General features: G+C 39.9%; 1 protein-coding gene across 1 annotated transcript in view; it reads right to left on the reverse strand.

Annotated features, from left to right (window-relative positions):
* Window positions 1-4,295: 4,295 nt before the first annotated feature.
* Window positions 4,296-27,521, reverse strand: part of Kcnh8 (potassium voltage-gated channel subfamily H member 8) — a 365,508-nt gene continuing 342,282 nt past the window's right edge. The window contains exons 13-16 of the mRNA XM_028766666.1: window positions 25,275-25,630; window positions 23,211-23,317; window positions 20,886-20,962; window positions 4,296-5,882 (exon numbers count right to left, since the gene is read on the reverse strand). Coding sequence (XP_028622499.1) covers window positions 5,193-5,882; window positions 20,886-20,962; window positions 23,211-23,317; window positions 25,275-25,630 — 1,230 coding nt within the window. The 3' untranslated portion in view covers window positions 4,296-5,192. The remainder of the gene's footprint in view (window positions 5,883-20,885; window positions 20,963-23,210; window positions 23,318-25,274; window positions 25,631-27,521) is intronic.

Below are 27,521 nucleotides of genomic sequence, written 5' to 3' on the forward strand. Positions count from 1 at the left end.
GCTGTGACCACAGGCAGTTCTTTGAGCAGGGCAGTTGGGTATGCATGTCTCAACACTGTGCAGCTATGAACTGCCTATTTACTCCTGGAATAATTCTCTTTTGGGACAATAAATGACAGTAAGAAGAAGAGCTTTTGCTGGAGTTCAGGGGTAGTGCCAAGAAGATATAACACTTTTCACTCTAAGGGGATGCCCAAGTAAAAATAGCTTCTTCTAATTAATTTTGTTCTCCAAAGTGAAACAGGAATTTACTCTTTATTGTGCTCACATATATCAAACATACGTTTTACTTTATAAAAACAAGAGAGAGAGAGAGAGAGAGAGAGAGAGAGAGAGAGAGAGAGAGAGAGAGAGAGAGAGAGGGAGGAGGGGGGAGCACACACTAGAGACTTAGTCAATTTTGGCACCAAATTCCCTCTAGTCTCAGGTTTTTCTCTCCACAGAGAGGAACCTAAGCCAGGAAAAAATAGCCTAAGGTAGAACTGGTTCACTTTAGGGTACATTTTGCTCACCTGTCTTCTTTTTCTTTTTTTTTTTCTGAATGCATAGCTTCTTAATCTCCAGGAAGAACAGATGTGAATGTAGGGGGTCTCTGTCTTGCTGGTCTTCCTTAGCATCTTTCAAGAGCTATTTATTCAGAGCTCTGTTGAAAGATGAAACCCAGGGGACAAGTTCTTTTAAGACACTAGCTGCAGGGAGTGACATTTTGCTCTTTCCTTCTGGAGGGATCCACTGGCTCCCTGGTGTTTCAGGGGAAGCTTTGAAGGCTTTCCTGTGAACTAGTGAGCATTTCATCAGCCATGAAGGATCAAGACCACTCACCACTGAGTATCTTCTAAGAACTTTGTTCATCTGTCCAGGTTTGATTTTGGCTTGGAGTATTAGCTATGACTTCTCTATGTACTTGATTTCTATAACAATAGTAAATATACTAAGAAAAATATGGAAATGGGCAAATAGAAAAAAAATGACATTTGTTTATGGAGCCCATTTCTGTTAGTGAGTAAATTCTATGAATCTTTTTGTAGTTGTATGAATGGTTGTAAAATACTTTAATTACTGTAAGCTTACTCAAATAAATCCAAAGGCACATAGGAGCTACGGAGATGGAAAGCAATAGATAGATGTTTTTTCTCCCTCGTTGTCTCCATTTCTAAGTTTCATTACTGAAGGTGGGTGCTCACCTGGTTACCAGCACTGTTGACTGCATCCCGAGGGCCTCATGGTGGCATGAATGTTGTGTTCTGACGTTTAGGGAGGAGATGTCACAAGTTTCATGATGTTTCAAACATTAGTCTGAGACAGGGAAGAAAGGGTGGGCAAGGACAGGAGAAGGCAGGGAGAAAGGAAGAAGAGAAGAATGGTAATGGGAGAAAGAAGAAAGCCAGGAGAGCTTCCTAGAAAGCTGGGGAGGAGGCAGCTGGAGGCAAGGAGAGTAAATGACTGGTGTGAAGGGAGGTAGACACAGGGAAAGGGAAGAAAAGTAGAAGAGGACATGGAGGCGAAATCAGGGCACAATCGTATTTGCTTAGTGTTCCTTAGACTCCAGGTGGTGGGCTTCTGCTTAAATTGCTTCACTAATTCTCCAAGACTCTGCAAGTCAGATGTGGTGTAAGCCTCAAGTTTTAGATGAATTAGCTGAAGCTCAGAGGCGTGGAAGAATTGTCCGATGTTACACAGCAAGGACCATCCAGCCAGAATATTTTAAGTTAGAGTTCTGAATATCTACCTTCCTAAGATCCTCTGAGAAATACCCAATTTGAACTAAAGTTGAAGACTTATACTTTGGGTTGAAGCAAGCTTATACACAATGTGGCTACAGACTCGTGGCTCTTTTGTGTACTCTAGATGCTGGTTCACTTACATATCAGTAAAATGTAAACTTGTACGTTGATAGAGTTGAAATAAATATTTGTTTATTTTTACTATATTTCAGTCACTTAGGGAGCTTACCAAATGATAATTTTCTTACTCTACCCAAAGGCACTGGCTTGGAGCCAGATGTTCAATGCTTAAAGCCCTCTAGCTCACACTTGAGAGTCTAGAACATTCAGAATAGTACTGTTCTGTCCAACAGCCAACCTGTGAGAGGATACTTTGAATATTGCAGATAATAATAAGCTCTGTTTGTAAGTAGCTTTAATTATCAAAAAATTCCTCTTACATTGAATAGATAAATCTCACATTATAGCTGCCTGGTTTGTTTAAATAGAACTACATATAGAAGATTTAGGTTCACAATATTATTATATTGTATTACGTGTGTGTGTGTGTGTCTGTGTGTGTCTGTGTGTAAATACACCTGTGTGTGTAGGCTGGAATAGGGTGAGGGATCTCCTGGAGCTGGAGATACAGGTGATTGTGAGCCACCTGGTGTTAATCATGGTAACTGAACTTGGGTCCTCAGAAAGTGCAGCGAGTGTTAAGAAGCCTCCTTTCATTTTTAAAATGTTTTTTTTCCCTGAATGCTATTTTTTAGAAAGTGAACATGATCAAGAGAAAAACTATTATCTTCCCCATGAATCAGGGACTTGCTCTTCATCAGTGGGTGGGTAAGAGGGCAAAGGTTAGAATCCAAAACTGTGCTGCAGAAGAGAAGGTGGGACCCTCTGCTCTTTGCTGGGCAGGCATCCATAGAGAACCTCACACCTAGGGTTCTCATTTTGTATAGTAACATCACCTTATGAATCACCCAGATCAAACAAACTACCTCATTCAATGCTACCTCAGCTGTATGGGAATCCTGTGTACCAGGGTGGAGGTAGGCTTGACTCTGGAAAGGAAGGCACTGGCAGGTAAGGAACCCTGGGAGCTCTGCCCTTTCAGAGGCTTCTTGCTCTTATTGAATTGGTCCAGGAGCTGCTTCTTAAGTTATTGAAGTCAACTGTGAGGAGAGGTGGTGGTGCATAGAAAATTACCATGTGTTCCCAACAATTTCACTGGGCATCTCATACTCCTAGAGACAGTATTCTGATTTGTTCACCTACTATAAACAGAAGCAAGTATTTATTCATCAGCATAGAAAGAAGTTAATTACTAATAAAATTTAAAAGGCAGCAAAGGATGGGTGTGACATGAAGCATCCTGAGTAGTGAGTTGGGTATATGTTTTAAATTTTAAAATAATGTGATCTGGAGAACTAGATAAAAATCCTCCCAGTTATTTATTTTAAAAATAGGAATAATGATGACTAATTATTACTACTGTTTGATGTTATATGAGATAGCATATCACATAAAATCCCTAAGCATTTCTTACTACACCTGCAGAACCAAAAAATAGAACGTCAGCATCTATATTTGGCCTTAGTATCAGTCCTCCTGGTTTGCCATTTTGATCTTCATGAATCAGCAGCACCAATGGCCTCTCTTTTAGTAGCACTTAAATGATGAGACAGCTAGGAAGAAAAAAGGGGGCATGCAAATGAGCACAAGAAATCTAAACTGTTGCTCAGTCCTCAGTTTCTTGCTAACCTAAGAGAAAATTAAGGTTGGAGGTATGAAGGATATACCGCCTCAGGCTTTGAGTAAGTTATCTGATGAATACATCCTCCAGTGAATTTTTTAGAGTTCTTTTTTTGTTATGCGGTTCCAGCCACACTTAGGGTGTATGAATCACAACACCAGAATCCTTGGCTTGCTTTGATATTTTTAATGATGTAGTTCAGATCTGTGGTGGACATAAAACCAGAAGAACTCCAGAATATAAACTTATAGGGACATTAGGGAAGAAGAGGACCTAAATGTCCTTAAACATAATATACATCTTAAATTAAGGTGTTTATAACATTGCCCAAACACAGCATGGGAGTTTGCATGTTGGTGTGTGTGAAGTACTGGGAACATTCCGGATAATAGCTGTGAGCATCCTAGCCGTGGTACTCCTGAGAGTTTTCTTTCTCTCGCTGTACATCCATGGCAGCACTGTGTAGCTTTCAGCCCTGTGAGTAGTTTTAACCTCAAAGGCTCGATGCTGCCGTAAGTTAAACGGGTACCATGGGCAGTCTAAGTGGGCATTGTGCCTGGGATTCACAGTCTAAACATCTTGGCCTTATGTGGAGATGTACATTAATCCAAAACCTCTCCTAAAATGAGGAATAGTGGCAGGACACATTCATAGTGTTGAACCCAAATGAGCTCTATGTGGGTTGTAACCACATAATAGACAAACAAATTTTAGGCTCTTAAATCACAGAATACAATGCTCAGAGGATGACTCTTGCATGGGCTGCTGGCGTTCACAGCATTGCCTGAGTCAGCAGAGATGAAGAGCTATCTCCATTATCAGGGCAAACCTCATGGAGTTTGCACTGAGTCTGTATTTTTATTTCATTGATAAAATATGACCCCACTGTCCTTTGGTATCCCAGAAGTGTGAGGGTACATGTGCATTTTTTTTCTGTTTTGCAAACTGCATGCAGATAAAAGGGGATTCCTTTCAAAACTACAACCTCTTAACAATAAATAATTTTTGATTTACTATACATAACAGTAGCGTATTTTTTGTTAAAACAGCAAGCTTATTTTTTTTTACCAAAATGAAAAGAAAACATTCATTTCTTTATAAATAGTTTAAGTAGTTTAAATACATATTTCATACCAAGGATATAAAAATAGCTTCTTTTTTTCGATAAATAAAGACATTTTCATTTACGTGGCAAATAACGTGCGGATAGCTAACCACTGGCCAACAGCTCTATTTGACTGATTGTCTAGGAGATGACATGCAGTGATAATTGTTCCTCTGCCTTCACAAAAAGGGAAATAGATCAGTGGGAGCCATGCACTCCCGAGGCCAACAGTGCTATGGATATTGTTCAGGAATGACAATCAGGCACTCAGGAAAAAACCTTTGCTGCACTTCACAAAAACCACTTATGACAAAACTAATCCCCAAACTCTTTGTCTGGGGTTTCTATCTGCTTAGACCCTCTGGGTCATTGGATGGTTACCAAAGTCTGTCAATCAGACCAGTAAGTTAATACCTGTACAGAAAAGGTTTGATGCTTCTACGATCTAGAAATTGTTTGCTACAGTATAGAGGTGGCTCTGTCTTTTCCTGGCCCCTTGCCCGCTTTCCTGCAGAATTCCTAAATTTGCTCAGGCTCCACACCTGCTAGAAGCCACAAAGGCAAACTAGAGCTGTCATGCAGCAGTGCGTTTGGCATTGAAAGCTGCCCTTATGCGCCGATATTATACGTTTATGGCTTTGCTGTCCTTTATATCCGCTGTGCTTGTGACAACTTCTACTGGAAAGTTCTCCAAGGGTTCTGTAGAGGCTGACATCATTCCTTCTCGGTCCCAAGAGCCTGGTAAGTTTTCTAAACTGAAAGAACTTACAGGTCCATGAGTGATGCTGCCTTCCTCTGACCTACTTGGGAGAACCAGGTGCAAGGATGTTTCTGATGAGGAGCACACAGAGGATGACAGAGTGGCCGAGATGGACTGCAAAGGTGTCAGTGTAGTATCTGAATGAGGGGAGATGCACCGTAGGAACTGCAAGTGGCCTTCTTGGATAACCTGGCAGTGGGAGGGTGAATAATCCAGGTTTGGAGAATGATGCAGTTCACTGTCTGCTGGGCTTTGCTCATGAGCTTCAGTTCGTTGAGGGCTACTGCCCATCAAGGAGGGATTGACACTCCAGATGTCAGAGGTGACATTACCATGATAAAGATGTGTTCCACCTGCCTGTAAATGTAGGCAAGGCTGGTGAGCACTCCAGCTCACTCTAGTCTGTAAACTTTCTCTGGAAGGACACATTGGGGTGGGATGCAGAGAACAAAATTGTGATGACTGCTGAGGTGACAAGATGTTTTCCAGAAGTTGCATGATGCTCCTCATATCTTTCCCTAGCTGAGAGACCTCCTGAGTCAATGTTGTGACCTGTGTGGAGAGAGCAGAGCCAACAGCAATGGTCAGAGGTACACAGAGTGGACAAGGTTTAAAGCAGCGAGGACAGGAAGTGAGATTTCTCACTAAAAGGCCTGCTCCAACTAAGAGCTAGCAAAGCTCAAGGTGAGTGAGTGGGTTGGGCATCTAGATGGATTTATATCCTGATCAAAAGCCATAGCTGTGCTTGAGAAGATGGTGATGTTTTCATCAGTAACTGGGGTAGCACTGTAAAGAATTAGTGAGGCTCTATGGCCTTTGACACCAATGGCAGCTTCCACTTCCTGAGAGTGGATAGGATGCAGACTGGTACACAGATGTCACCAAGTACTTGGAGGGGCAGATATCATGTGCAAAGCACCTGGCACACTGATTACCTGTTTAGTGTGGTGTTTGAACAGCAGCTCTCTGGCTGAACGTTCTCTAGCTGAGGGTGTGTGACTACAGGTCCAGACAGGAGCAGGACATTAATAAAAAAGAGGGTAGTGAGAAGTCTTATCAAATTTTCTAGAAAGAGAGTTCTTGGGAAAAATGGAAGCTACAAAATGAGGTGAAGAGAAAGAGATCTGTGACATGGTTAATTATCGCAAGGACTATGAGGACCTGAGCGTCGTGGTATCTACCATGTAACCAGGAGGACCTTGAACTGTAACCAGATAGTACTGTGTCTGCTCCACTCGGCACTTTATCAGATTCTCAAAGGAGACACAATCCATAAACACACGAACCAGAGAACGTATCCATTTAAAACAACAACAAAAACAACCGACAAAGTTGTTTTCCTAACATTACATACATCAGGATCAAAACAACAAACAAATAAACAACAAAACTGCGCAGAGTCCATTAGGAGATTGAACATGACTCTAACCTGTGCTTTCTGAAGTATTTGCTCCTGAGGACAGGAACGATTGGATCTCCTCAAACAGAATACATACAAATTTCCACTCTTTGGATTACTTAACAGTAAAACAATGTTGTAGTGACTCGCTATCTCTATTTTAATGAAATCTTATTAAATTTTAATTAATTAATTAAACTTAAAATTTAATTAAAGTACTTTTATCTAATGATAGTGTTGTTGTGATTTGATTTGATTATCCCAACCCATAAAGGTTCCAAAAGAGGCAGTTGGAGCCTTGGATAAACAGCGTCAGGACTGAAACAGGACAGTTTCAATATACATGATACCAAAACCAAGACTGATGTTTTGGCAGGCTTCTTTATGTACAAACACATTTTAAAATGCCTATATATCCAGTTTTTGTACAAGTGTATACTGTATGATGAATGTACCCTTTAAGTCCCCCACTCTCCCTTTTCTCTCCCAAGTTAGTCCCTTTTGTCTCCTTAGACAGTTTTACTTCCATTGTCTACACATTCCAAATTCATCCAGTCCACTTTCTGTGTGAGCATCCTGAAGCTAATTCTTCCTTGCAGCCCCAACAGAAGGTGGGAACAGCTTAAACTTAGATATTTAGAAAAGTCTAGAAGGAAGTCATTATGTGATTCAGGCTACCAACTATCAACACGTAGGCTGAAATTGCAAGACCAGAACTCTCTGTGCTGGTGTGAAACTGTAGGGAACCAAACTGATGCCTGTCTAGTTTATTTTTAGTAGATCTTCAACTGCTGAAAGCAGAACATGCCTACCGATCTCATGATGGAGTGGAAGAGGGTGTGTGAAAGAATCAGCAGTTTCTCCAAGTCTGCATGTGTAGGCCACACCTACTTAGTGTCACAGGACTCCTGCCTACAGACATGCTGAAGGGCCTATAGAGTCCTTAGCTCCGTTATCAGTATCTCAGAATATACTCTGCCACCAAATGGGAAGATTGGAAGGGCATCTGAATGGCCCTTCCTGTGGGTGTAATGAACCCATTACTGAACCATACTCACCTGGATTGGTGGAATAGGTGAGCTTTCAGTCTGGATGCTCCCACCTGATCTTTTATTCAGGACTGGATAAAGGTAGAGCATTGGAGGTCTGGCTTTTAATTTTAGGTATATTGAGAATTACAATATCCAGCGAAAGTCTTAACAAATTTATAATGATATAATATTTTCAAGATCTAATTAACCATAACACTAGGACAGGCAGAGTTCCATGTGTGAAACAGAACACTGAGGCCCAAAAATGAATTATTTTATTTTAAAAATTAAAATTTGTTTTAGTTTTAGTTCATGTGGATGTGCATGTGAACATACATGAATGCATGTGACATCTGTATGTATATGAAAATGTTGCCCTCAGAGCCAAGAAGAGGATGTCAGATCCCTTGGGGCTAGGGTTACCGGTGGTTATGAGCTCACTGCCATGGATGCAGGGAACTAAACTGCTATCCTTTGCAAGAGAAATATGCACTTTTAATTTCTGAACCACTATTTCAGCCCCAAAATGGTGCTTTTAAGATTACTTACTTCATGAAAGACATCTTTGGTCTAGAATTTGGGCCTTATCTTTTGCTATGTTATTACATGAGAAAGGAGCTATTGTTTCTGAAGGAGTTGAGAGATGCTTGCTAATATGTTTAGAATCTCTACAGAAAACAGTATCATAAACCATTATTGCCTCATGGACAAAAGTTATATAGACTGTCAATTCAACGTCAGATAAGTAAATAGTGTAATTTCAGAAAACAATTCCAGACTGATTAAACAGTTAATTCTTTCCAAAGCAAACTATATGAACAGCAACAACAATACAAGATTTGCTGCAGGGTAAACACCATAATTCCAAACAAATGCATTCTAGCTTTCAAAATAAAAATTTTCCACTTCTTCAGAGCCACATTCTTGACACCTAACTTTCTGTACATCACCACAACTTTGAACTCTGAATGGGAATCCATAGATTCAACTGGCTCCAAGAATATAAACACATATTAACTGTTCCGGAAGGCAAATTACTGTCTTAGCTGGAACTAAAAACAACATAGACTTCCAGAAAATAGAGCTTTCAGATGATGTGAGGAAAAATTTCCATCATTGTGTTCCTAGGGACACACCCCTGCACCCTTTTAAAATTATCTGGGAGAGTTAATCCCTTTTAGGTAAGAGATCTCCCCCTTTGCAAGGACAAAGCCAGTTGCCACAAAGAAAGACAGCATCCCTTGAAGGCGGAGACCATGGTGTCACTGATGGGGATAGGTTTTATTTTAGTGGTGTGTGCTAGTCCCTGCTGGGTTTGTCGACAGCCTATTCTAAGATAGAAAAGACACTAGTCTTGATCAAGCAGAAGGAACAAACTTTACTTGTGAAGGTAGCAGAGTTCAAGATGCCATGTGGTGAAAAAATTAAATAGAATTGCCAATAAAAACTATTGGGGCTGCTTTCTGTCTAGGACTGTCAAAGTTACAGAGTTCTATCTTTGTCTTAGAACGTAGCACCAGAGCATTGTGAAGGGAGGCAATACAGCCAAGCAGAATTATCCTGCCCAAACAAAGTAAGCTTTCCTCTTAGCCTAACATCAACCTAAATTTCTTACATGTTTTTGCTATTCATATTAGAAAAGATAACCTCTCCTTGGCTATTACAGAGTTTTCTCAAGCCCTACCTCATTCCTATCATTTTTTTTAAATACTTTGTACATGGGAGGCTATGTCGATGTGGACTTTTGATTTAAGGTTGAGAGAATGGATAAAAGGAACATTACTTGATGCATGTTCTCTACTTGTATACTAGTTTTCATCCATCCATTTTCTCTTTCTCCCTTTTCCTTGTTGTCTCTTCTTTCTCCTTCTATGAATAAAAACCCAGCAGTCTGAATATTCAAGGTGTTGGCCAAACCAGTTCACGACCACCATCTACAGAGCCAAATGCTGACACACAACATTCCCTCTTGCCCCAAGTCCTATTAGAAAGTATAGTGGTGAGGAAAACAGTATCTATGCTCCAAAGTGACTCACCTCTCTATTCTAGATACCAGAGTACCCAAAGACTCCTTTACTTTTTGTGTCAGAATCATGCATTAAATCAATGCCTCTATTACTCAGAGACATCACTGCTAGTCATTCACACACCATGGACCAGACTTGTCAGCAGGTATAATCTACACACTGACCTTGACATCCACCAAAGGAAACTCTTAACTTACCATACTTCCCTCTTTCTGCCACCTCCAGGATTCCCTAGAATGCTGTGTCATCATTGGCCAACATTTCTAGAGCATCTTCTTTGCTGCTGTTGTGTTTAACCAGCTCTAAGGGCTTTGATAGATGGCTTATATAGTATTTTAGATGTAAAACTTTAGTCCCTATATAATTGGTTTTACGTTAGGATCCCACATGGGTGTATATGATAATGGATACAGAAACCAACCTTACTTGAATATTTCTGCACGGCAGAGAATACTGATCCAGAAGCCAAGCCAGAGGGAAAGGGCAATCACTGTTCCTTATACAACTCTTCCTCTGTATCATCATGATGGAACAACCCAGTACTGTCAACACTGTTACTATATGGAAAGCCTTGAAGAAGCATGACCTGGCATGGATTTATGTGTTAGCATAATCGTTGGAGCTACTGGAAACTGAGCTTTAAGATTTTGTTTTTCTAGTTCAAAGTTTGAGTAAATGGAGTCAGACAGGTTGGGGATTTTCAGGAATGTGAGATGCAATATAAGGACGTACAAGTTGGAGTTGTTCAGAACTGAACAAGGACCTGCATGAGCCAAGTGCAGGGAGAGCAGGGACTTTACTGGTTGTTGAAGTAGGTCAAGTTTCTGTACAAATAGTGCCACATAACATATACTACAAATTTTGTTATGATAGTTCAGTAGTTTAACTGGGAGTAAATTCCATGGAGAATTTCTTAGCATGTGTTTCTAATTTAAAAATAAACTAAATTTAAATAATCTTTCTTACTGATTTAAACTTGTAAGGACAGAAATAATTGTCACCAAACTTCAAGTAGGTAAGAATATTTCATATGCTCTGAATGTCTCATCAGAGTCCCCCAACATTTAAAACTGGGAGATTTTGAAATGTGTAATTTATTATTTAAGAAATCCATCTGTGGGGCTGGCTTCTACTTTCCCCAAAAACAGCAGACACTGTCATATACTATATTGTGACTTTTGGTCATATACTGTATTGTGGCTTTTTTGTTATGGAGATTTTTTTGTTTTGTTTTGGTGTGTTCATGGCATGTATTTTTGGAACAGGAATGGAAGTCAAAATGCATTCTTTGCAATGTTTTTTTATTTTCTGGAAAATAGCTCTCCTTATGTATGTTTTCTCTTACTGAGTCCTGGCTATCACTAAGACTCATGGATTCTGAAACTTTACTTGGTAGGCAGAAAAAAAAACAACATGATTTTCATTTTTATGTTTTAGTGAGCAGATGGAGATGCATCTAGTGACATAATCTTAGTGTGAAGAGTTCTTGACCTTTGTCTGTTTTTTTTTGCCAAATGTGAAAATTTCCTGCTAGACATAATTTTCTTAAATCCAGGGGTACTAATTTCACCGAAAGTCTCCCAGCCACCCACTTTTATACAGGCTATGGTTCAGGTAATTAAATGATCTTTTCCCAAATTCTTTGTCATGCTGTATATTTATCATGAGATTTAGGCAAATTCAACCAAACTTCACAAGCAGGCAAACCAATAAACATGATTGGCATCATTTCACCTATACATTTGTTGCCATACAAAAAAGGTCCCAAACAAATGACAGTCTTCTGTCCGTCGGCTAAGATGATAGTTACAGACATTTCTTCCAGACGAGGGGACTGTTCTGACTAACAAGGCTTGTACATCTAGTGGGTAAGAATATTTCACAATCTCTGAATGTCAGAGTCTCCTAGCTAGAGAGTCTGCAGCTAGAGAGACAAGAAAGTTGGCTTGTTCCAGGTCACAAAGGAATGGTACTCAGGGCTTCTCTTTTGTAGTTACAGATGGTGCCTGTTATATGACAAAAGCACCATGAGTCAGGCATCACCAATACCAAACAGTCAGTGGCCATTTTCAAAATGGCTACTTCAATGGTTTCATTAAATTTCTGCAAGCACTGGTCTTTGTATATAAGCTCATCAGTCCAGCTATCCTCTGATTTTGTGTTTTTTTTTTTTTTTGTCCAAGTATGATTAGTGTCTGGATTGCCATTTGACTGAGAGATCCTTATGTTACTATCATACATTAAACATAGCTGTCTCCTTTCAGACTTTCACTTGTATGCAACATGCATGTCAACCTGAACCCAGGGAGAAGCCACTCCAGGGCACTGAGTCTACAGCAGCAGAGGAGTCCTGGGGCTCTGCACTTGCAGCAAGCAAGCTCCTGACTTAACCACTGTCACTTCAATTTTTCAGAGTCAGAGCATTAGGTGTCTCCCAAATCTATTTAAGACATTTTTTGTTTTTAAGTAACAAAGCTATACATTACCTGAGTGTGGTGGCACATGCCTATAAATCCTAGCTACTCTGAAATCTTAGGCAGGAGGATAATGAGTTTGAGGGTAGCCTCAGTATCTTAGCAAAAAAATATCTTAAAATAAAAATAAAAGTCCTGGGTTTTATCTCAGTAACTGCAGAGCTCTTGACCACATGTGTAAAGCTTTGGATCCTATCCTCAGTACTGTAAAAAAAATCAAATATTTATGGTAAAAATATGATGGTGACTTTGAGATGTGTATTTGCTATTTAGTGACGATTTCAAGCAAATTAGTTTATGAACCATGTCACGTACTTAACTACTTTTTGCGGTTAGAAGATGTAAAATTCACTTGCTTAGTAATGTTTCAGGATATAACACATGGTCAGCTAGACTCTAATGGTGTATCTCCTGAGCTTACTTACCTCGTTACACTGAAATCTTGTGTCCTTTGCCTATCTCCTCAATCCTCACAGTCCCTGGGAGCACCAATTCTACTCTCTCTTTTTGTAAGTTCATTTCCAATTCTCACAGAATTACATCCTTTAGTTAACTCATCACATACTGATCTGTCAGGAAGAGGTCAAAGTTCTGTACAACCCACTTCCTTTTTTCCTGTTCTCTTGGTGAGATGGCACTGGGCTGTGTTAGGAAGCACATGGCTCTTGGCAGCTTTCTACAATGATGTCAGCAGGCATGGCCTTGAAGGGAGAGGTTACAAGTGGAGCAGGATTCAAGTCTAATTACATTCAATTATACAGTTTTGCTTAGCTGAAATAATTTTACAAAGAGATGTTTTCATGCAGATTATCTGGCATCCTCAGTTACTAGAGTTAAAACAAGGAAAATGTTTGATTTTTCTTTTTTCCCATATCAATGTTGAAAAAATTACTTAACATCTGTTGATACTTGAAATTGGCCAACTGGTTGCTTATTGATGAATATTAGGAAAAATCCAAGAATCCGGGTGTACTAACATTATGATTCACTATATTTATTATTTCCACAGAAACTGCAGTCTTAACAACTGTGCATATGTAGTGGTTACCTTGGAGACTGGCACACAACTGGGCACACAAATGTTAAGTCAGTGAAGATGGGGAGACCTCACAAGGGCCTGCCTTTCTCTGAAGATATACATGAACAACTAACAGTTGTTAGGAGAAAGAGAACTTTTTTTTTTTAGTGGTATAGCCGTTCTTTAAGTTGCCCACACTCCAGTAAGTAACCTGTTGGCTGTGCTCACCCATACCCCTGAAAGTAATCCCTTGAACATGCTTACCCACTCTCTGTGGATAACTCCTTTTCTTTTCTCCTGTGAAATAACCCTCAGTTCACTGGTTCACCTAGAAAGAGTTAGGTAGAGCTTTGGTCTGTGGTTGGTGCCTTATCTGGGGCGAAGAGACCTTTTTGTCTTCTCAGGGAAAGATGTCCAAACAATATGCTGCAGTATTCTTTCACAGGGTGTGGCTGCCTCAGAGTATAATGAGGCACCTGCTCACCATTCCATGTGAGTCCTTTATAAGAAAGCTATTGACTAGATGCCCTAGAAACTTTTTTTTGAGGGGGGGACTTGAGGGAACAGGCAGAAAGTTGCATTTATATATGGATCACATGAACCACACAAGAAGCAGGATTCCCAGTAGGGGGATAAGGATACTAACCCACCCATAAAACCTTCAACCCAAAATTTGTCCTGCCCTAGGAACTTTTAAGGTCCAGGAATCCACCTCAAGACTACTAAGACTGGAAATACATTAAACAGACATGCAGAACTAACTGAAAAATTGATGATTAATTATAAAGTTACCTTTATAATAGAACCAAAGGAATAGAATACTTGGTAATAGATACAAATGAAGAGATGTAAAGCTTAGAACTGAAAATTATAAAACATTGCTTAGGAAAGCCCTAGATACATAATAAAATCCTTAGTTCAAGAAGATTTTGAGACTGCAGTATTCCTCACCATGGTTTGGTCAGTGTGCTTACTGTCAGAAACCAAGGGAACATTACAGAAGAAAGTAAGAGTTGGAGAGTGGAGAGAAGTGGTGGAAAATGCAGTCTTCTTGACTGGACATGGCTGTTTTACATATGAGCACACAGCAGCTGTTGGTCAAATTCAAGGTGAATTGACGATTAATATTCTGCAAAATGGGTATAGTATCAAACTACTCCCCAAGTTTGTCTATCTATAGAACAGTACAGCTCTCAGACTTTATCAGATAAGTTTATTTGGGCAGAGGATAGTGGTTAACATAGAAACTTACAACTGGTCAACATTCAGAGAATAAACATAGGCAGAATGGTCAGTTACAAAAGGGGTGTCTATATCATCCTCTCCACTCTCAATACTCAGAATCCACCAAGGAAGAGGAGGCAGAATGATTATAACAGCTACAGGTCAGGGAGGAATCAAGAAATATACTGCCTCACATCATACTTATGAACTCAAAGCAGCTGTGGACGCCTGCACAAGATCAAGACAGTCAATATTCTAGCATGGAGTCAGAATGTGCTAACAAGCCCCCTCCTAACTGGGACAGTTAATGGCTTCTGGGTGAGGGAGGGTCAGTGTTCTCTAAGGGTATGGCTACTGGTAGGTTGAGTATGTTTCAGTGTATGGCCCACACCCAGGATCGTAAGAGCAGCACAATTGCAGTTGAAGGGTTATTAGATAAACATGAGGACATTAAGTAGGGCGTAGAAGCTAGAAGTGGATCTAGAAGTTAAGGTGGAATAGGGCGGAATGCTTTCAAAATGCATTGAATGAAATTCTCAAAGAATTAATAAGAGTATTATTGGCAATTGGAAATATTGGCAGTTGATGACTCCTGAGGGAGGGAGAGTCACAGTCATTGGTAGTGTGGCCAATGGTAGGATGATACCATGCCTATGTATATACATGGACAGCATTAAGTGAACTCTGTTGGTTAAACGAAACAAACACACAACTGCATGAAGTTGGGGGAGAGATACAGAAATGTGGTCAGTAGTTCTGGGATCAGGTGAGATTGACATGATGAAGATACATTGTACAGTTGTATAAAAAATTTGAAATGTTAAAAAAGATCACTAAAGAAAGCATGGTGCCCTCTTTGTAGAAATAGATGTTTCTAAAGTTGGCACGAAGCCCCGGACTGTCAAAGCTATCATGAAAGAGAAAACCAAAGATGAAGGACACTTATCTTTTCACTTTGGAACTTATCACAAAGCAAAGTAAAAAGACAGCAAAGACCTGGGATACATATATACACAGCCAGCAGAATATAGTTTAGAGACCATAAATAGCCAGGCATGGATGTTCAGACCTGCAGTCCTTTGGGAAGGGGAAAACTAAAGCAGAAGGATTGTGTGTTTGGGGCTATGCTGAGTTAGTGAGCAAGACCTAATTAAAAATCTAAGCTCAGAAGTTAATTGCAATGTTTAATCTTAACCATCCAGTGTCAGCTTCGATGGTTGTAGAATGGTCATAGAAACAATCCTTTGTTGTCTCAATGAGGATGTATCTAGAAGGGTTTAACTGAAAAAGAAAGAGCTGATCTACAAGTGGGTATCACTGTTCTAGGGTCTGGAGTTCATGCATGAATAAAAGAAGAAGCAAGCTGAGCACCAGCATTCATTTATTTGGATAGTGTATGCAATGTGCAGCCACCTCAGCCTGTTGTCACAACGCCTTGCCTTGAACTGCAAACCAAACAAGTCTTCTTTCCTACCTTGGTTTCTTGTCAGATATTTGGTTATAGCAACAAGAACAGTAACATATGCATTAACCTTCACATTCACAGTCCACTGATCTACGAATGTAGTTTTCAGACCTTTCAACTGGAAAGATTGTTTTAAACAATAGTGCTGTGAAAACCAAATATTCCTATACAAATGAAGCTAAATGAGCAATTAATATATGACTTAACTCAAAATAGATAAACACAAAAGGTTACTACAGTATAAAATGACTAGAAGAAAACAGAGGAATAAACATTCGTTACTGATTTCTCACAGATATCACCCCCGAAGCACAAGAAGAAAAATGAAAGATTACTTGTCTCTAAAATTAATACTCATGTGCTTCAAGGGATACTATCAAGAAAGTCAAGGTTTGATCTACAAAATGAGAAAAAATGCAAATCATGTGTTTCATAAGGGACTTGGTTCTATAATATACAAAGAATTCTTGGGAATCAATGACAAAAAGACAACCCAATTGAAAGTTGGAAAATCATGGAAAGAGGGACAGTTTTACAAAGAAGATAGATAAATGACAGAAACACAGAGCTGTCAGGGAGTTCTAATGCAGAAGGAACCAGCATCTAGTTCTCATGCATTAAAGAGGTAACTATACTTCAAAGATGGTGTTTACATTCTCCATATAGTCTTAAGTTCACACATGGACTTCTATTGTAGATTTTATTACCGACTAATAGAAGAACAGGATGAGGTTAGGAAAGACAAACTTTTTGTTGAAGTAACAGAATATGGACCTAACCACTTGTTCCCTCCAGGACAGCTTTGCCTTTTCAGCAGTGTTTATGCACTGAGCTCACTACGCTGAAGCAGTTTTTTTTTTTTAAACCTTTTACAATAATGTCTTTCTGGGTCAGCCAGAATTGGGAAACTACAGCACATGTACCATTTACCCACAAACCTCTTCAGAAATAAAGTGTTTGGCTCTCACAATCCAAGGCCCCTGAAGTGTCTTTTCATTGTTATCGTCAAAGACTTTTCATAGACTCACAGCTTCACTCCACTATAAAGCATGAACACTGTATCTAAAGCAAGCTGGTATTGGTGGCTGTCCTACATCTTTGAAAATTCTCCTAAGTGTGCTGAGAATGTAGGCTAATATCAATGTTATACCTTTCCTGACTTTTAAAAATGTATTTAACTAGTTAATTATGAAATGTACACAACAGGGAACAATTATATATATGTATATGAATTATATACATAAATATTTAAATTATTATATTGTATTTTTGTGTGCGCATGTGTGTGTATGTATGTGTGTGTGCACAAGTACATATCCAGGTATCTAAAGAAGGTAGAAGATGGCGCTGGTGAGATGGCTCAGCGGTTAAGAGCACTGACTGCTCTTCTAGAGGTCATGAGTTCAAATCCCAGCAACCACATGGTGGCTCACAACTATCTGCAATGAGATCTGATGCCCTCATATGGGTGTCTGAAGACAGTGACAGTATACTTACATATAATAAATAAATAGATAAATCTTTTAAAAAAAAAAAGAAGGTAGAAGATGGTGTCAAGTCCCTTGGAGCTATAGTTACAGGAGGCTATGAGCTGCCTAACATGGGTGCTGGGAACAGAACTCAGATCCTCTGGAAGAGTGCAAATGCTTTTAACCACTGACATCTCTCCAGATCCTGCAAGTTAAACCTTTGAGCAAATATTAGAATTGGGATTCATCAGTGGTCCCACGGTGCACCCAGTGCCTGCAGGATACATCTCAGTCTCAGTTACACTGTTGTCTGGCATTTCAGTAACATACTTCAGAGTCATGCAGTAGATTCCACATTTACTACCTATATTCTTCCTGCTTGATAGTAACCAAGAAAGTATAAAGTTAGAGAAGAGCAGTCAACTGATTTCATCTGCCAAAAGTAAGACACACACAAATCACAACATTAGGCTTTGACTTGATTGAATTTTTTTCCTTATGTCAACAATATGGCTTTGTAGGAGGTGTGGGAAAAACATATGTGTAGATGAAGGAGGTTATAAAAAGTAGCCACACATTCTGAAGTCACTTCTTAGTGGCTTTTAATGCACTACACACAGGGTGAAGGGTATATGAAAGAAACTATGTGTAAAGGCTAAAGTTGTTTGTGTCTTGCTTTGCTTAAGCTACAATTGAGAGGAAATCGGATATTTTATTATAAGGAAAATCTCATCTTTAGAAGATGATTAAACCACTCATAAGTCTATCTTAGCTTTCTTACTTCAGTGCACATTTATGAATGTTTTTCAGTAGAACAATGACATATGTATCACATTGTAAGTCTCCTCTGTTTTGCAAATGGATCTTTGTTTCCACAGACTGCTGGACCACATTGTCAAAGGAAAATTATACAGTGATTGACTCTATTGTCTGACTTGGACAAGTGTCCATACTCAGAAGACCCAAGCCTCCATTTTCAAGGAGAGTAACTGAATCAAGATTCAGTTAAGACACAGACCAATCACTTCTTGAAATTGCAGTCTTTGTGTCAAATGAGAGTAGGAAGAATTCCTTTGGAATTATGGGTGGTTTGAGCAGGGGTAATATCTCAGAGAAACTGCTCAAAGGAAGGCTAATGTGTAGATTGCCAACAAGATGTCTGTTTTTTTCCCTGTTTAAAAAATATTGTAGTTTTAAATCGTGTATGTCTGGTCTGCATGCATGTCTGTGTGCTGCACGTGCCTGGTGTTCACAGAGGCTGGATGAGGTCCTGGATCCTTTGGAACTGAAGTTGCAGGTGGTTGTAAGCTGCCCTGTGGATGCTGGGAACCAGACCTGGGATCCCTGCAAGAGAAGCTAGTGCTCCTAACCCCTGAACTGTCTATCCAGACCCTTCTGTATCTCTCAATGGGAGGTTATTTGGGTGATCCAATGTTTGAACTAATCATTCTGATAACTGTCAATCCCATTACTGGATTCCCTAGTAGTGACAAGTCTGTTCTTCTCCTGGAATTTTTTCAAGTCTGACTTCTGAAACAAAAGGATGGAAGAAGAGATAGCAGCAAAGTACAAATCTTCACTAACAGAGAACCCAGATTTAGGAGAAACTTGGGTTGCTCAAGCTGCACCATATATTGTGCTACTACAGACCATGACAAGTTGTGTGATCAGATGAATTTCACTTATAAAATCCTCATTAGTATGTTAGTACAAGCTGATTGTATCCCAGGTGATGGCATGTGAGTTTAAACTTAAGTCTGGAAGAGGACTCCCTTTCCCTCTCCACAAGTCCTCTCCATGGTCCAAAGGAATTCCAGAGCTTCCTGCATTTTTATTTTTCCCAAGAGAATCTGTCAAGACTGCTCTGCAGCTCAGCCTGTAAAGAGCCTCAGCCTTCTTTTCCTTGTTTCTGGGATGATCCTGTTTGAATTGTCACCTGTAATTTCCCAGAGGTTTCTAGTAAGCGTGACATCCAATTACCTCATTAATATATATTTACTCTTCACCTTCAAGCATTTCTCTTCTCTGCTTTCCCAGTATGCTTCATAGGTTTCTTCCAAAATAATTGTTTGCATCTAAAATGCCCCAGAATGTGTTTTAGACTACTGTAATTTGGAGAAAGCAATTAAAACTGAGGCAACAATCAAGAAGCTATGTTATTCTATGTAAATGAGGAGAAAAGCAAATCTTATCAAAACGGAGAGTAGACCCAAGGCTTTCCCAAGGCAGGATTAAGTGTAAATTTGACTGACAGGCATTATTGGGGATACAAAACAGACTCGAAAGGTAACTTTTTGTGATGGCTAAAAGAACACAAATCTAAAACTTACTGAATCACATATTTTAAAATACATTTTATGATTCACAAATATGTCCTAATAAAGTTGTTGGAAAAGTCACTTTATTTCATGTGGACAATCCTAAGATTCATAAAGATAAAATCCCAATGTTATGTAGCAAATATGTGACCAAGAAAAAGCAGAACAGAGGCCAATATAACCCTGAGAAATCCCATTCTCCTGTGGATTAACAATCTCTCTTGAACTGACTGAACACTGAAGGACATCTCTTAAATAAAATCTCTGCTCAGGATATATTTTATAATCAAAAATATAAGTTGTCACATGCTGTTAAGGTTGTGGAAAGTGCAATGCACTAGCAACGAGTCTTTGCCTGGCGCCAGACTCAAGCACAGTCACATCAAGTGTCCCCTAAAAGTCCCTGTCCTGGAGTAGGCAGGACCCCGAGTCTGTGACAGAGAGGGAAGACAACAAACAGACAAAAACATTTAAAATATACCTTGGAGTGCAACTAAAAGACAAATTATTCCTGAGAGAATTTACTATTATAAAACACCTACAGTGGTAATAGGAAGCCAGATGCTCATCCATGGACAGACCTCCTGCTCTGTATGGTTTCCTTAGTGGGAGCTCCAACTAGCTGCTCGGTCTTCCTTAGTGCATGCATTTCTGCTGTGTGTTGTAAACACTAATTCCATAAAGGTGTTTCTGCTTTTTCTCCCAACGTGGCTTTTCTACTTGTCTCTGCTGAGTGTCATAAGGGTCTGAGGTGATTGTATTTTGCTGCCTGTCTGCTGCTTCTGTCTGTCTGTCTGCAGCTTGGTGCCTGTCCTATTAAATCTTTTTCTGGACAGGACAGAATACTGTCACTAGTTATAAAATGACCATGTATTTATAGCTTACTTTATTTACTTAGGTCATTCCATTTAATTCCACCATGGGTCAATGCAAGGCATGTATTACTGTTCCCTACCTACAAACAGGGAATGGAGCTTTCCATTGAGTTACATGATGGGTCAATGTCCCAAGGCCCTGTGAGGCTCGGGTGGCTTCTCTCAAAGGACACAAGCTGGTTCTTATATCACACTGCTTCTGCTGTAGGTAGAATTTCTATCTCCATTGCCCATCCACTCCCACTCTCCCCATACCTCACTGTTGAGCTTGTTTATCTGCTGCTTGGTTTCTTCAGCTTTGATGAAGAGAAAGGCAGCTCCGATCTCTGATTCTGAAAAGCGAGACACAAAGAGTGAGCCTTTCTGAAATACACTTGAGAATTCAAGCTTCAGGGTGGCTGCTGTGATAGACAAGGCCAAGTTGTCACTCCAAACTTCCATGCTGCCTGAGCTCTGTGGGTTCCTTTGCTCCAGGTGTAGATAAACCTTCCTTTCTGTCTTTGGATGGCTCCTGCTGTACCCTTAGGGCCTGGCATCACAGCATGGTGGTTGGTGTTCACACTGACTGCATGTGTCCACAGACACAATCATCAGCATGTTATAAACCAATCTCTGATCACTTTCAGTTCTCACTGTCACTCCTGCCTGACCACTGCCACACCCACTGACCATACTTCCATTGGAAACACTGATTGCTGTGCCCATAAGAACCTTTCATTCCACTCCTGGTTGAGAGGCTAATCTCTTTAGTGTGCTTCTGTCTTTTACCGTATTGTGCCTAGCTTGTAGTTCTCCTTTCTTGTTCCTCCCTATTCTACTCTACTCTTCTAAATACATTGTTTTTTTTTTCTGTCCAGGATAAGAAACACAAATTAGTCAGAGCTTCAGGGAGGAAAAGCCTTGATCGATTCTTTTCTCCATGTATAAGTAAGGGGCAGTAATATATGCCCTTTGACCCATTGTGCAATTAAATAAAATAAGCTAGGTAAATAAAAGTTGTGACAGAATTAACCTCTCTCTGATCAGTTGTGAGTAGAATACTTGTTTGTGAAAGAAGAACAATTACTTGAAGCAGAGCCTGTTTTACAGAGATGTCTTGCAGTCAACCAACAAACCATCTCCCATCATGTACAACAGGTCAATGCCCTCTTATAGGAGATGACAGTGAAGAAAGGACTTAGAAAAAGGAAGAGACACTTGAAGGCAATTAGTCAGTAGGTTTGGATTTCATGTTAGAGGCTGTATGAAATAGTGTCTGGTTTTAAGCACTGAGGCTAAACCATACAAATATATTCTCACATGAAAACTTTTTCTGCATTAAAAGCACTGTGTGAAGTCTGGGACAAAATTTGGTGGCAATGCAGGCAAGGTATGAGTGTGACCACAGAAGAAGAACAGAAGTTCCAGGCAAAGCTAAGACCCTTAGGAGATAGAATAAAGAAACCCTGTTGCTTAAATATTTGAGTATAGGGCTTAATGATACAAGAAAACAGGAAGCTAAGAGGTGGGTGGATGGACAGGACTCTGTACATGGCCCCTGGGGGGACCACAAGGAGAACCTTGCTGCTGAGACTCACTACTGGGTTTTCTGGCAAACCCAACAGTTTGATAGAACTATTATTTCCTTGACCATTGACCCAACAAAGTCAAGTCCACATATGTGATTTAGTTGAGTTAACAATTTAAGACTACTCTCTTTCCTCTTGCCTCAAGTCTTAAGTGGACCTTTCTTTTTTTTCCCCAGAAGACAGTGAGTACTAGGAAGAATTGCTAATTCCAAATAATGTCTTGAATTCACTAAATAGTGGAGTCATATCCCTGTTGCTGGATCTGTCCTTTCAATGGTCTTTCTTGGGGTTGGGATTACACAGGAAGTTGATGGCAGGGGAATCTGAGCACTTGTTCAGAAGGGGAAATGACATTGCCAGGGTATGCTGGTCTTGCATACAATTTTCTTATAATCATTTTGTTTCATCTATATGCATTTAACAACTGTGCAATGTCCTGTTTTTATCAAATGAAGCTGTGGTTTTTTTCAGAGTTTATTCGTCATTTATAGCCTTGATCATGTCCTTTTGACAGATCCTTTTTGTGGGTGAGATTGGCAGAGGGGGAAAGAGATCAAATTAGGCTTGAGATGGGGGTATCTTTACACCACTTCACTATCCTTACAGGTTGGTGTTTCATATACAACTGCCTTACACCACTTCACATTGTTTATTCTGACAAGACTGCAAGTATATAACCTCTCACCAAATAAATGATTAATCACTACCAACATTTTCAGGGTATACAATTAGCATGATATTTCTTTTGGTGATGTTGACATGAATTTTTCTAGTTAGTAGGGGCACCCTTTGATGAATAATAGAAACTGTTCACCAGGGATGGTAAATGGCAGGACATGAGACCTGGACAGATAACAATTACAAACAATGACCTTCGTACCTGGAGACATCATTGGCTTAAGTCAAATCACTGAATGTCATGCAGAATCAGATAAGATTGGAAGGCAACAGTGCCACATACCACACACTGGTGAGAAATGTCATTCTTAAAGATGACTAGTCAGGTGCTTACCTCCAAGGGGAGGGGAAATCCTGGGCTCTGGCCTGATCTGCTCAGAGCCAAAGTCAAAAGTCTGAATTTCTTCACTGCCGTTGCCATCTTCAATTCCATCTACAATCCTGTGCCAAGTTCAGACAATTAGTTGGCTGTGCATTTGCATTTATGAATTCCGGAAGTTCTATAAGACCTCCAAGACATTTTTTATGACAATGTTCAATTTCTACAAGATGATGTTCAATTTCTACATTCTTGGTGCTATAAAGTCATGGCAGCCCCTCGGTAACTGCTTTCTGAGATGACTCTTGATAGCCTGACTCCTAGTGCTATGTGTGTAACATATATTCCAGAGTTTGAAAACATGTTTGAAGAACCATAAGTTCTTTAAGGACTTCTATGTCTTTCCCTTTTAAAATGATAATATTTGGGACACAGAGTATATACCAAAGTGAATTGCATTTGGGGTTTATTTGCTTTAAAATGTGGCAACTAGAAGCTTTAAAGCTACATATGTGACTCACATTTTATCTTATGTTTTATTTTTGTTAGACATTGATGCTACAGAAATTAGACTTATTTATTCTCAGATTTAATAGGCAGGTTAAGACACATAGACACACAGACACACACACAATTTTACTCTCATTCAAGGAAAAGAAAGACGTTTTAACTTTTAACGAATGAAACATCGCAGGGAAAAAAAAATCCAATGACACCTCTAGTCAAAGCCCTAAACCTACCTACTTGAGCATTAAAGAATGTCATTTATCCCATCAATATTTTTGTTGTTGTTATTCTGGGAACTGAAGGTAGGGCCTCATGCATGCCAGGTAAGTGTCCCACCAAGCTCCTGCTTCAGCTGCAGTATTTAAATCATTGAGGAGTTGAGCCCTTTTCCTTGGTAAATGATGTCTAATTTGCCCACTGCCAAATACAAGTATACTGTAAGAAATTTATACAGGAAGATAAGAAAAATCAGAAATGGAAGTTCCCAGTCATTTACTGAAACTATAACATTTTGGCAAGTGGCCTGAAATGCTCTCCATGTGAACAAACACTCATTTGACAAGAGTGTGATCCTGGCACACAGAAGCCTTTCTCTTCCAGTTCTGAATGGTTTCTAACAAAAAGTTATCACGCTTTCTTCCCACTCAGCTTAATGTTCAATATACAGATGCCAAAATGTCTTTTCTTCAAGCGGATAATGGACTACTGTATTAAAACAATTACTTGGTTTGCAAGTAGAGAAAGAATTTGAATCCAGCTTTTCTTATTCCTTGCTATTGATGAGGCCTTGGGCAGAATATTTAAGTCTTAAGCTTTATTTTTCAAACATTACACTAAGAGATAATACAAGTGGCTTCTTGTGATTGCAAGAAGACTAAAGATACTAAAAAACGGAATGGGGAAATCACCTGACAAGGTGAGTGAAACCTAGAAAGTACTCAAGATATTTTCCTTGCTTGGTTACTCAGCCATTAGGGATTCTGATGGTTCTTATTGCCTTTTTGGCACCTCGACATGAACATGATTTTTTTTTCTTTTTACCATCTCAATGCCTTTTATTCAGGTGATTCTAAAGTGATTTGTATTTTCAATGCAAAATAGAGCTAGCATTACTAAAAAGAACAAAAAGGAAACCAGGCTCCGTGATCCACAGTAAAAAAAAAGACTATTGTGACAAGAAGACCACCCTGCAGTCATTCACCACTTCAGCCTGTTGTTCTATAAAGATGTCACCATTAAGGAGTAACCAGAGACTTTTCCTCTCTTCTGTTTAATTGTGAATTAAGTTATAAGTTGTATCATGATAAGTAGAAAATACTTAGTACACAAAAGCAGTGACCCCATGTAAATAATAATAAGTACAATATTTTATAACACAAATACATCTGTGAATACACGTTTCAAACGATTGCACAGATGGCACAGGAAAACTGAAGAATCAAGGTTGTGAAGTTATGAGACAAAAAGTGCCAGAAGACTGAATAGTTTACAAGATGTGTGCTAGTCTGTATGTGAACACACACAGAAGTGTGGACTCTCACTGGGAAGACCGATGCACTAGTGAACTCTTACCTTGGACTAAGCTCTGGTGTTCCAGCAGTACCCAGACTGGAAAGGTGCACTTTCAGGTTCTTCTCTTTCCTTCTGCTATGGTTAGGAGGGTCAGCCTCCTGCTTGGTTTTAGGGGAGTTGGCACTGGAGACTCTGATAGGTGAGTGGAATGGTACTGTTCCTGAGGCCAGTTGCTTTAAGCTCAAACCTAGGTAGCTCTTATTGCTTCCAGTCTTTTTGCTGTGTGAAACAGAGGATCCCCTTGTGTAGATGGGAGAGAGAGAGGTGGTCTCCTCTTCTACCTCTTCTTCCTCTTCCTCATCTTCCACAATGGATGGGAGTCTCTTGTTGATGTTCCCGTTTCCCTTAGGCTCTGCCTAGATCAGTGGGTGATACAGATTAGCACAAGTTGCCAAGACTTCCCAAGTGGCATGTCATTCGTGCCAGAGGCCCTACTGACAGGGTAGTAAACTTTTGTAGCTGTGATCTTATTTTCCAAGTTTTAAAATGCTCCCAGTTTTTATGCCTAGGTTTACCCTTTCTGCTTTCCTGGTTTAAACCCCAATCATTCCCTGACCTTTAAAAATATTATCTGGCATCAACAGGGGGTGGTCCCTTGGTCTGTGAAGGCTTGATACCCCAACATAGGGGAATGTTTGGATGGTGAAGTGGGAGTGGGGGAGTGGGTGGGTGGGGGAGCACCCTCACAGAAGCAGGGGCGAGCATATGGGATAAGGGGTTTGCAGAAGGTAAACCGGGAAGGGGGATAACATTTGAAATGTAAATAAATAAAATAACTAATAAAAAATTTTAAAAAACATTAAAAAAGATGTATTTCATATATATCACTCCTAGATTTTACTCAGCTACCCACTCATAATCATAATAGATGACATTCCCTTTGGGAATATGAGCATGTGAATTTTATTGCACAGTTTTGGGTTGTATGATTTAGAACTTCAATATCTTTGAGAGGGACGTGAAGTACACAACATTAGTGTGATACTTGGGAATGAAACTGTCTCCTATCTATTTCAGACCTCATGGATGGAAAATGCAGCATTCTCAAGTTTCTTGCTTCCAGCTCCCTTGTTCTTTGAAGTCGTTAACATAAGACAGAATGTAGGGCATGTGGGACTCTGTTACCAGGATGGTAAGTTTGAATGAGCTCAAACTCCAGGAATCTCAGGATTGAGAATGGCAGGAGTGGAGCCATTTCCTATTTGCCTCTGCCTACTCTGGAACATGTAACCTCAGCACCCCACTGAGGGCCATAAGTACTGAGTCACATAGTATAAACACCTGAAGTGCTCCATGCTAACGAGGTATCTGCATAGTCCCCAAGTGGTCAGCCAATGGGCTTCTCTTTCTGGGCATTCCTTCCTCCAAAAGGTATTTAATCCCTGGTTCAACCTGAATAAAATGTATGTATTCATATGCACCATTAAATAAACCAGTATAAACAAGTATGTTTATAAGGATCATCTCTTCATTAAGGATCACAGTAGGTAAAGCCTTCCTCTTAAAAAGTAGCACCTACAACTCCCAAGGAAGGTCTTCTTTCCTCCAGCCCCTTAGTACTCTCAGCACTCACTCCAAGTCAGAATCAGTCTGGGTTCCATCCTTCTTGACCTCTGCCTTCTCCTTCCTGCCCAGCACATGGATTGCCTGACTGGAAGTGTGGACAAGGACCCCATTCTTGACTCCCAGCAGTATGCTGAAGGTGCCTGGATACATAGGGGATCAGGAACCACAGCATTTGTCCCAAACTAGGCTATTTTTCCTCCTAGCCCCTTGAAGGAGAGTGAGGACTATGGACTACCCTATAAGGACTCTGCCCTGCCTTTTCCCAGTACCATGTTAGTCGAGCCCTGGGCAACCCAATGGAGAAGCAAGGATCAGAGGTCAATAGAGCAAATCCCTACTCCTTTCAAGGAGCCTTGAGATATAGAAGAAATGCAGTCTTTCTAGAATTCATCCCAGGAACACTGTGTTCTTAACTGAGGCATCCAATCTCATAGGCCAAGAAAGAGACAATAGGGAGAAAACAACTGGTGTGAAGTCACAGCAGCCAAGCACGGGGTGGCAGAGGCAAGTCTAGACCCTCTTGACTATTGCAAGGCTTCTTGCTTAGGGCCAGACATGAAATTTTGGCATGTTCACTAGTCATTTAAAAATATCATTTTTCTGTGACCCAGTTTTGTTTCCAGACTCAATTGTGCATAACGTATTTAACAATAGTTCCTAAGAAAAATAATAGTAAACACT

This window comes from Grammomys surdaster, unplaced genomic scaffold, assembly GCF_004785775.1.
Source record: "Grammomys surdaster isolate TR1022 unplaced genomic scaffold, NIH_TR_1.0 169, whole genome shotgun sequence".
In the NCBI taxonomy this organism is placed as follows: Eukaryota; Metazoa; Chordata; class Mammalia; order Rodentia; family Muridae; genus Grammomys; species Grammomys surdaster.